Here is an 11,355-nt window from a genome sequence, read left to right on the forward strand (position 1 = left end):
ATATAAATGTAACAATCGTATATAAAATATGATTATATATAAAATATTGTATAATTTAATCGCAATTTTACTTTTCATAAAAAAACAATGTAAAAGTTATTTTTCCAATTATTTTTTAAGTGTTATTTTTCTTATATCTGTACGAATAAATATCATACAAGAGAAAGAAAACATATGGACATATTTTATATCATTATATATTATTATGAAAAATTTTTTCACGGATACTTGCATGAAGAAACATACGCAGAGAAAGGGGGAGAGGGGAGGACAAGAGAAGGATAGAAAAACGGACGAGTAAAAATTATTTTACACACTTTTATTAATGCGAAAAATTGCAAAAAGTTGAAGCACTCGGGCGGTGAGTTGATATGATAAAAAGCAGCGCATAAAATACAGTTCTTCCATGGATTTAAAAAAATGGTGATTTTTATCTCTTTAAATAAATTTGTTTCACGTAGATTGGAGACTCATCTTCACGTAATATGTAATAGAAATGAGAAGGAGGAATAATTTTTTGTTTTTTAATTTGCTTTCCAATTTCAAACATAGGTAATATGAATTCAGAATTTGTGCTTTCAGGTAGGCTAGGCAGCGCTAGGCAGTTAATCGGCAGTTTCTTGAGCACATTGCTTTCTACATGGTGTATAGACAGACACAGAAACATATACATATACACACACAGTATATTAATTAGTTATAATTTTTGTACAATACAAACATATGTGTTGCGTGCTACAGTCTCGCTATAATCTCGCTTACAGCGAGCCAAATGCCCGCCTAACTGCATTGTACAACCTCCCTTCCTTCACTGAGAGAAATTAGTGACAACAAACATTTTGATTTGCTGCGGGTAGCAACCTTTTGTTGCAATAGCAAAAAGTTCGCTACCCGCAGCAAATCAAAATGTTTGTTGTCACTATAATGACAAATATTTGCTAATACAGCAAATCCTTTTTCTCAGTGTTCCATGTTGGTTTATATATATAAATGCGCATTTTAAATAAATTATTTGATTTATCGATTAAAGAAAAAGGTGATTGATCTTTAAATAAAGCCAATGGACACATTTATTCTTCATTTCTCGATTGGTATAAAAATTATTTTTTCTAGAGAGATTAGACAAATATAAAAAAAAACCAAACTGGAATAGAACACATTTTTAAAGAGCACGTACGAAAAAATTACTGCCTTTTTTATCATATAGCTTTTAACTGATTTGAAATGAAGTTTTTTCTCGTTAAAAATATTGAAATATATTATTCGAGTATTATATTGTCGAATATTATATTCGAGAAATCTATTTATATATTTCGAAATATATTTCTTGAATAATATTCGATAATATAATACTCCAATAATATAATTCGATGTTTTATAAATAATTTAAAGAAATCTCGAATAATATTAACTAAATTTTAATTTAAAAATATTAATTAAATTTAAAAAAAAATATGGACAAGCGTTATTTTGACGAACAAAACTTGAAGCAAAAGAAGATCATGACAAAGTCATCAGGCCGATTTAATCAAGCTATTTCTTTTTAATAGCTATGTCGCGCTACGCTTCAAGCGCGACAAAAGAGACAAATCGACGGTGCTTCAGACTCATCTCGTGCAACATCGATTCTACGCTACTCTGTGTCTCTAATACAGGGAATGCCGACCACAAAGGCGTTCGACGAGATGAATCTGGAGGGATTCGTGGACGGGGCCCGTTCGTTTACGCAAATAATACAGCTAAGTATCGATAAGTGGCATTACGAGTGGTCCATAAAAACATGACCTAATCCCCCTCGCTATTCCCTTAGCTTAATTGATGTCGACTCCTTCACTTCCGTGGCCAGTGCGAAAATGCGACTTCCGCCAACTTCAGAAAGCTCAAAAGGATGGTGGCGCGCGCGCTCAAGATCAAATGCATGCCGACAGAGAATGAACATACACTGCAGGTGAGAGCTCATTGTCAGATATAATAAGAGGAATAAGGAACAAGGAATTAAACATAAACATTGTAGTCGCATCTTTTTTCAAGACACAGCTTCTCTCTTTTTCCAAAATATAGAATTCTAGCACTTTATATGTTCTCCTTTTCTTTTCATGTTGGAGAGAAAAAGAGAAAAGATGAATCATGCAAGAAGTTCAGCTAGAAAAAAACAGGCTGAAAAATAAAAGGGCTCGATTAACACTTTTCTTTACCTCATTGTCATCTGAAAAATGGTGTTCACGAAGTGTATCTTTCAATAAGCCAAAAAGATGATAATCCTCAGGGGACGCCAGATCCGGGCTATGAAAGAATGAGGAAGGACAGTCCATTACAGTTTGGCAATTGTCTCCCTCATCCGCAGACAGGTGTTGGGTCATGCGTTGTAATGAAGAAGAAAAACCTCATTCAGATTTTTGTCAGGTTAAATATTCTACAGATGAAGGATGATGAGCTAAAGAAAAGTGCCCTTAATCGAGCCCTTAAGAATAAAAGCAAAGACTTTTACCGCACGGATATACAGTGTCCCAGGTGGCACATACACGTTTCAGAAATTTTTTGTAAGCATTTTTCCGAAACGTTTTATAACCGATTTCTAGAAACGTTTCTCATGAGTAAAAATGTCCTTTCGAAAAACGTTCGATAGAACATTTCTTTTCCGATAAAATAACGTTTAAGAAAGTATATTATAGAAACGTTTTTTTAATGATAAAGAAATTTTAAATTTCTATTTTCACGTCTTTTGAACGTGTTTATGACGTCTTTGAGACATGCGTGAGAGTGTTCTAGAAGCTTTATGCATATACCATCTATTCTTTTTCCAAGAAATTCCTGAACTGGTGCACATTCGTGCAATAAGTTAGAGTGAAATAAAATATACTTATCTCACTCTAAGGGGAGACCGGGGCTCGTTGTAACAAGGGGCAAATTCTGTTTATGTATTTATGACGAAAGAAACAATGGAAAATTTATCAAAAAATATCTCTCTTATGACATAGATACTTTTTCAAAGTTTTATTTAAATCAAACGAGTATTACAATAAAAAAAAAGAGAAAACTCTGATTCAAGAGGTGGCATCAATTCAGGAAGTTTCTTTAAAACAGAACAAACATATATATAAACGTTCTTTCAATGGCCACGTTCAGCAGAACATTTATTTTGCAACTGTTGGAAGTTTTCTAAGCTCAGATTTTTCCGATGACAAATAGATTAAGACCAATAGGACAATATTAATTTAAGTAAATAAGTGGATATATGTGTATAAATAAAATAATTTATTTTGTGCAATAATTAGTATACAATATAAATTTAACCCTTAAAGTGTATACGTTTTTTTCGGTACATTCTAAGCGTATACGTGGGACTGTCACATTCAACGCTATTTTTCCTTATCCTAAAGTATTTTAAAAAATCTAAAAAAAATTTATGAAATATCTGTCTACATTGTAGTTGACGACTGTATAGTTATTTTGAGATAAACATCGTTATATTTAATATCTTCTAATAAGCTTGCAAGTTTTACAGTTACGAGCAGATATATCACTTTGGCTCGGACGCCGTAGACCCACGTATACACGTTAAGGGTTAAATGTTTCAACAAAGGCTGTGAAAGCTATTATTTATATAGATAAAGCAAATTATAATTTTAAAAGGAAAAATTTAACAATAGTATATTGTGCACCAAGGTGCACACGATATTTTTCACAACATTTTTACGGAAATGTTCGACTTTTGAATGCCTGTAGAATGTGTGCGTTTGGTGTTCCATTCGTACAGTTTCTACGCGCTTATCGTTAAATAGAAAGAGAAAAATAGAGTGATGCGGGGTCCAGGGGCGAAGCCCCACACATAATACAAAATTAAAGTGACAAAAATTTCAAAAAGCCACCCGCTATGCCGGATGGAAAGTATCAGTTTTCTTCCCTAGGGAGGAGAGTAAGCCCTGGCGTAAAATTGGCCACTCTCGCCTCTCTCTAGGCATGGAAGTCGAACATTTCCGTAAAGGTGTTGTGAAAAATATCGTGTACACCTCGGGTCGAAAGCTTTTTCAGACTCGTCTGAAAAACGCTACTTTCTCCCCTTGGTGCACAATATACTATTTGTTCAAACGTTTCTTAATGAAACTATGTATACATTCAAGAAACGTACGTAAAACTAATATGTACTACCTGGGCGTCTTATTCACAGATGGTAAAAGTGTATAGAAAGAGATGGTAATTATGTGGAAAAATAATAAATGTGTACTATAAAGATGTAAGATTAAACTCATGTAAACGCCAAAGTTTCAGGAATAAAATTTTCTTAGAAAAAAATTAGAAGGCATTACTTTCATACCGACTCTCGTATAATAAAATTTACTGAAATTCTTTCTCAATTGATCTCATTTTATTGTTATTCATCAATATTTCAGTAAAAATCTAGTTTTTTTTCAGTTAAATTCAGTAAATTTTATGATACCTAACATAAAAGAAATTTTATTACTTTTCAATAGTATAATTTGAATTTCCTTATATTTCAAAATAAATAATAATTTTCTTTATAAAATGTATAAATATGTAATACTGTGAAATATAAGAAAAATTAAATTATATTATTGAAAAACAATAACAAAATTTCTTTCATGTTAGGTATTATGAAACTTATGGAATAATAATGAATTGGGGTCAATGGAGAGAGAATTTCAGTAAAATATTTCTATCAGGGTATATATGGTAGAACGAGCTGTAGGGTAGGTAGTCCAACAGTGAACCAGTAGTACACTATGAACCATTACGATATTTCATAAATGTAATGTTGCTGGATTGTGCTTGTTGTCATGCAACGACTCGCATTTAAACCCCTCTTCGGCTCCCTCTTCAGCTGGCAAATCGCGCAAAGGACGGCTGTTTGAGACCACATTTTGTGATTTTTGGGTGACAAACTACCCAGATAGCAAACTGTAGGCACTGTGCTAGCATAACGCATTCACATCTGCGCATAGGCGTGTCGGCATATTTGCAACAGTTGAGTCGGCATGTAAGGTGCATGTGTGGAGCACGCTCTGCCGACACATAGCGACACGATTTGTCGACACAGCATTGGCAAGCTTTGCTGGATTTGTGTAATAATAACGGCATGGAAAGAAAATACATATATAACTAGAGTTTAAGAGAGACAAACATATTTGAAAATAGATATATATATTTTTTCTTTACACTCAGAAAAAAGTGTAGCATCAGATAGTACAATTGTGAAGATCTCTTCTACAAATAATAGTACAAATAGGGACAGGGATAAATTGTAGTAAATGAGTCTAAAAAATTGTTCTAAAAAATTATTCTCAGATTGTCTGAAATCAATTGACAAACTGTTTAAGACTGTAAAATATTATAATATTAATTCGCACGTTTGTTTCACAGAATCACAGTTTTTGTGTTTGCATGTGACAAAATAAATTTGCTACAAAATTGTAGTTAATCGGTGTATTTCATATTTTCTATTACATTACAATTTAAAGTTACTTATCTGACAAAATAAGGTCTACAATATTGTGTTAACTTTTTCCGAGAGATTTTTCTCTGTGTATTATGTGTAATGAAACACTTTTATATCAGGTAATAATAAAATCAAATACATACGCCAATACAAATTTCTTTGCCGGTGGAATATATCATCGGTTTTCTCTGTGTTATTAAATAAAAATATTATAATTTCTTTATTAATCGCGCTGTTCTGCTCATTCTACTAAAGAAATATATTCTGAATAGTAAAGTAGTCACAATTATATTGATACAGGCATACCTAAATATTTTAACATCTTTGCTGCGATTTATTAATACTAATTATAAACTAATTCGTTCTCGCTATTTGAGGCATTATCATCAGTTTCATCGCTACCATCAGTAATGCCATAGTTACTCCCGCCGTTTACCCGCGCTTGCTTGAATTTCTTCACGTTGACATTCAGAGCACTTGGCAGAAATCGCAGTAATCCTTTTCGGCAGATCTTGTAATTGCCGTATAATGTCCCTACAATAACATAATAACATTAACAAGTTTAAAAAAAAGTATCTTTACATAATGCAGTACACAATGCAATATTCAATAAACAACATAATATTCTCACTGGATATCCCTTCGAATTAGAAACAGATCGTCATCGTTTGGCGACTTTTTTGACGGAGTTGTCAATTGTAACGGTGGAATATTATTCGTAGTTTTGTGGATACGAGTTTTTGAATCTGAAAATTTAAATTGAGGTGTCCAGTGATTATAGTTCAATAATTATACTTTACTTAAAATTTTACTTAAAAATTTTTGATATTAGATATAAATAATAGGATAATTATTATTTCGAAACTTGTGATCATGAAGAAAGAATTTGTTACGATAAATAAATTCAGATGATAAATACGATAAATGTTTCTTACTCTTTAAAAATGAGTCAGAGGAAGCATCATTGGATTGAGGTAAAAAAGTCGATGTGTGATTACGGTGAGACTCTGATTCGTTCATACGTTCCGTTTGGAAAAATGAAAAAATGGAACGGTTGCTACAGTAGGAGGAAGTTTGGCGTTTATTCTGAAGTTGAGGAAATGACATTGAGGCACGGTTAATATGAGAACCTACATGGGCAATGCGGTCAGGTGATGAATGTGGAGTCAGAGAACGGTTCCTGTGAGAATCTACATGGGCAGTACGGTCAAGTAGTAAATGTGGAGTCTGAAAACGACTCCTGTGAGAATCTACATGAGCAGTGCGGTCAAGTGGTGAATGTGAAGTCTGAGAACGATTCCTGTGAGAATCTACATGGGCAATGCGGTCAGGTGATGAATGTGGAGTCAGAGAACGGTTCCTGTGAGAATCTACATGGGCAGTACGGTCAAGTAGTAAATGTGGAGTCTGAAAACGACTCCTGTGAGAATCTACATGGGCAGTGCGGTCAAGTGGTGAATGTGAAGTCTGAGAACGATTCCTGTGAGAATCTACATGAGCAGTGCGGTCAAGTGGTGAATGTGGAGTCTGAGAACGGTTGCTATGTGAAACTAACTTGGTCAAAGGAAATTTACAATGAGAGGAAGAATTAACGTTTAGTAAAGGTTGTGACAATGACTGTTTTGACGTAAGGGTGTTTTGAATATGTTCATTCTGTTTCGGTCGTTTTAAGAAAGAACGACCAGCCAATGATTCGAGTTGTTGAATATCATCCTCAATAGGTCCTGAGTCGTCCAATAAACGCCTTCGGCTAATAGGTGGCTCGTTCTCAGATAAAATAAACTCATCATATGGGATCATATCTGCAAAACGCGCTGGCGGCTTTGTATTCCTGGTTGCTCGTCGTTTCATTCTGTCCAATCTGAGAAAATATAATATGATCACATAGCCATACATATTCACAATAATGCAAATAGAACTATCTTTCTACATGCAACAATCCCAGGTAGCACATATTAGTTTCATATACGTTTTTTGAACGTATACATAGTTTCATAACCGTAAAGAACCGTTAAGAAACGTTTGAATAAAAATGTTTTTGAAACCATGATTTAAGAAACGTATTTTTTACGTTTCTACAGTTAACAAAAATACCTAATATTTGTTAAATTTTTCCTTACAAAATTATAATTTGCTTTATCTATATATATAATAGCTTTAATAGCCTTTTTTGAAACATTTAAATTTATATTGCACTAATTATTGCACAAAATAAATCATTTTATCCATGCACATATATCCACTTAAATTAATTTTGTCCTACCGGTCTTAATCTATTTGTCATCGGACAAATCTGAGCTTAGAAAACTTCCGACAGTTGCAAAATAAACGTTCTGCTGAACGTGGCCATTGAAAGAACATTTATACGTGTGTTCCGTTTTGAAGAACTTCCTGAACTGGTGCACATCAGTAATGCAATTAAGTTAAAGTGAGATAAATATATTTTGTTTCACTTTAACTTATTGCAGAATGTGCACGAATGTGCACTAATGTGCACGAATTGCACGCATGATGTCTCAAAGACGTCATAAACACGTTCAAAAGACGTACAAAGTAGGAATTTTAAATGTCTTTATCTAAAATGTCCTTATCATTAAAACAAAACGTTTCTATAATAGTTTTTTAAACGTTATTTTATCGGAAAAGAAACGTTCCATCAAACGTTTTTCGAATGGACATTTTTACTCATGAGAAACGTTTCTAGAAATCGGTTATAAAACGTTTCGGAAAAACGCTTATAAAACATTTCTGAAACGTGTATGTGCTATCTGGGTAAGTTTTTTTTCGTAAGTTTTACGTATTTTTCATGTTTTTGTTGTTATATATATAATTTTTTTCATTATTCTATAATTTTGTGTGTATATTTGGCTTTGTAATTCTGTAAGCAACTTTTTTCAATTGTGTGTGTGTGCATTATTTTACCGTATTTTTTGGAGATTATCGTAAAAAATGTTATATGGTTTACAATGAACCATTTTGTTTTTTACTACAGTTATCTGTGTTATAAGTCTTATTAAACTGACTAGTTGCTACAATAAATAATAATGTAAGTGAAAAAAAGTGTGATTAAAAATAATAATTTTGATTGTAAGTTTTAAATAATAAAAACATAACATATATAATGTATATGTTGATTAAATATAGAGTTTTTCTTGATAACATATATAATTAAGTTAGCTTTAATTTAAAGTCATACTATCCTATATAACCTTATTTATCATGTCTTATAATTATCTCTTCCCTAAATAAACATTATAAACATATAGTAAGACTAAAATAACACTAACAATTCACTGTATAAAACATGTGGTTTATTGTTAAGAAAGGCTAGGTTCATTGTGTACGCACCCCTGTACACAATAAATTATTTGACATTGTTTTAAAAAAATCGAAATTGTGGCTAAACTTAAAAAATGACTTATAAGTCATCTTATACAGTATATATGTAGCCAACTAAATTCGTGAACTGTATGCAAAAACACAGATCTCCAACTCAATAATTGAAAGAGATATTAAGCGTCTGAAATTTACATGGTTCATTGTTGGACTACCCTATATAGTTAGGACCTCTATTAAGCTGGACCCCCCACCAGCGCAAATCAAGTTCGCACTAGGTCAGAAATTTAGTGCTATTTAGGTGCTAATTAAGTGCCCTAGTCCGAATTTTGGTGCTCGAATCGTTTAGCAGAAAATCGCGTAAAAAATGGAGGGGGGGGGGTCCAGCTTGCCATTAAGCTGGTCGACCCCCCCATATCAGAAAATGGTCCTATATAGAAAACAAGTACACTATAATTTAGTGCTAATTAAATGCTCTAAGATAATGATAAAATATTGACAGATTATAACATTTATTTAAATATACCACTATATATTGAGCACAGTACCGTCGTGGTCGACACAAACACTTAAAAAATTTGCTGCATTAATATATTCGTTATTAAAATGATTGAAAACATATATTATCAAAATATTCCCAAATTTCAGTTTATTGCTAACAGTAAAACAATTATGATAATTAACTTAGACCAGCCGTTGGCGCTAAGCACTAAGTTCCGTCACCTGATCGTCTACGAATTAGTTGCTGATTATAGTATTAAAATAATTCTCAGACATTGTACTTTAAAAGGATATCACGATTCAAATTTAGTGCTACCTGCATAGCGTTGAAATTAATTAATTAATCAATGGAGCGCGCGCACAGCGCTCTGTAATTCGTTACAGAATCATCAAAGAATTAGGTGCTCGCGTGATTATGGTGCCGAAATAATCCTGAAACATTGTACTTTAACAAAATATCACGATTCGAAGCGCGCCGCGCTCCATGGATAAATTAATTAATTTCAACCCTATGCAGCTAGCACTAAATTCAAATCGTGGTATTTTCTTAAAGTACAATGTCTCACGATTATTTTGGGATCATAATCACGCGAGCACCTAATTCTTTGACGATTCTGTAACGAATTATAGAGCGCTGCGCGCGCGCTCCATGAGTTAATTAATTAATTTCAACGCTATGCAGCTAGCATTAAATTCGAATCGTGATATCTTCTTAAAGTACATTGTCTCACGATTATTCTGGGACCATAATCACGCGAGCACCTAATTCTTTGACGATTCTGTAACGAACTTTAGAGCGCGGCGCGCGCGCTTCGCGGATAAACTAATTAATTTTAACTCATGGAGCGCGCGCGCAGCGCTCTAAAGTTCGTTACAGAATCGTCAAAAAATTAGGTGCTTGCGTTATTATGGTCCCAAAATAATCCTGAGGCATTGTACTTTAAGAAAATATCACGATTCGAATTTAGTGCTAGCTGCATAGCGTTGAAATTAATTAATTAACTCATGGAGCGCGCGCACAGCGCTCTGTAATTCGTTACAGAATCGTCAAAGAATTAGGTGCTCGCGTGATTATGGTCCCAAAATAATCGTGAGACATTGTACTTTAAGAAAATATCACGATTCGAATTTAGTGCTAGCTGTATAATGTTGAAATTAATTAATTTATCCATGGAGCGCGGCGCGCTTCGAATCATGATATTTTCTTAAAGTATAATACAATGTCTCAGGATTATTTCGGGTTACTGCAGGATTACTGCAGGTGAGAGCTCATTGTCAGATATAATAAGAGGAATAAGTAACAAGGAATTTAACATTGTAATCGCATCTTTTTTCAAGACACAGCTTCTCTCTTTTTCCAAAACACAGAATTCTAGCTCTTTATATGTTCTCCTTTTCTTTTCATGTTGGAGAGAAAAAGAGAAAAGATGAATAATGCAAGAAGTTCAGCTGAAAAAAACAGGCTTTCTAACTTTTGTTCCTTAATTCTTTTATTGTGTCTGACCCTTTATACTGCAGTGATACAACTCTGCATACATTTTTCTATTAGGCCACTATTTCCAACCTTTGTTAACTTCTAACCGACCGTTAACTTTTCAGAATAGCCAATAGAAGTTGGCTATTTTGAAAGTTAACGAACAATTAAATCTAATTCAATATAAATATAAAAATATATATCTCTGACCGGAAATGTGAATGACATGCATTTTTTCTGGAATTTACTAGGGGTGCGTACCGTTTGACGCATTTATGCGTGAAACGGAACGCACCCCTAGTAAATTCCAGAAAAAATGCATGTCATTCACATTTCCGGTCAGAGATATATATTTTTATATTTATATTAAATTAGATTTAATTGTTCGTTAACTTTCAAAATAGCCAACTTCTAGATCACGTGCGAATCTTTACGAAAGATCGTATCGTGTGCTGTTACCTTAGAATTATTTTAAGTAAAATATGTCTTATAATTATTTTATTGGTAGATTAAAATCTTGAAATTACCCAAAATCCGATTAACGTCTACTGTTTCAATTTTCTAATTGTTTATATTACACAATGCGAAA

At 33.1% G+C, this 11,355-nt stretch overlaps 1 protein-coding gene across 2 annotated transcripts; it reads right to left on the minus strand.

The window, feature by feature from the left end:
* Window positions 1–5,427: 5,427 nt before the first annotated feature.
* LOC139785233 (uncharacterized) lies at window positions 5,428–7,878 on the minus strand. Of its 2 annotated transcripts, none has more exons than XM_071724403.1 (4): window positions 7,719–7,878; window positions 7,138–7,316; window positions 6,087–6,201; window positions 5,428–5,989 (listed from the first exon to the last, which is right to left on the minus strand). In XM_071724403.1, the coding sequence occupies exons 2-4, from the start codon at window positions 7,304–7,306 to the stop codon at window positions 5,875–5,877; spliced, it is 399 nt and encodes a 132-aa protein (XP_071580504.1). In that variant the 5' UTR covers window positions 7,307–7,316; window positions 7,719–7,878; the 3' UTR covers window positions 5,428–5,874. The 2 variants fall into 2 exon arrangements, with proteins under 2 accessions (XP_071580504.1, XP_071580503.1); XM_071724402.1 differs by having other exon boundaries at window positions 6,391–7,316.
* Window positions 7,879–11,355: the final 3,477 nt, after the last annotated feature.

The sequence above is a fragment of the Temnothorax nylanderi genome, unplaced genomic scaffold (assembly GCF_030848795.1).
Source record: "Temnothorax nylanderi isolate EJ_2023f unplaced genomic scaffold, tnyl_v1.0 TNYL_tig0760_pilon, whole genome shotgun sequence".
NCBI lineage: Eukaryota > Metazoa > Arthropoda > Insecta > Hymenoptera > Formicidae > Temnothorax > Temnothorax nylanderi.

Coding starts and splice junctions, on each gene's coding strand:
- LOC139785233 (XM_071724402.1), bottom strand. CDS start 7,306: ATGAAACGACGAGCAACCAGGAATACAAAGCCGCCAGCGCGTTTTGCA. Junction 6,202..6,390: donor CTCTGACTCATTTTTAAAGA/GTAAGAAACATT, acceptor TTAAATTTTCAG/ATTCAAAAACTCGTATCCAC. Junction 5,990..6,086: donor CTAATTCGAAGGGATATCCA/GTGAGAATATTA, acceptor ATGTTATTGTAG/GGACATTATACGGCAATTAC.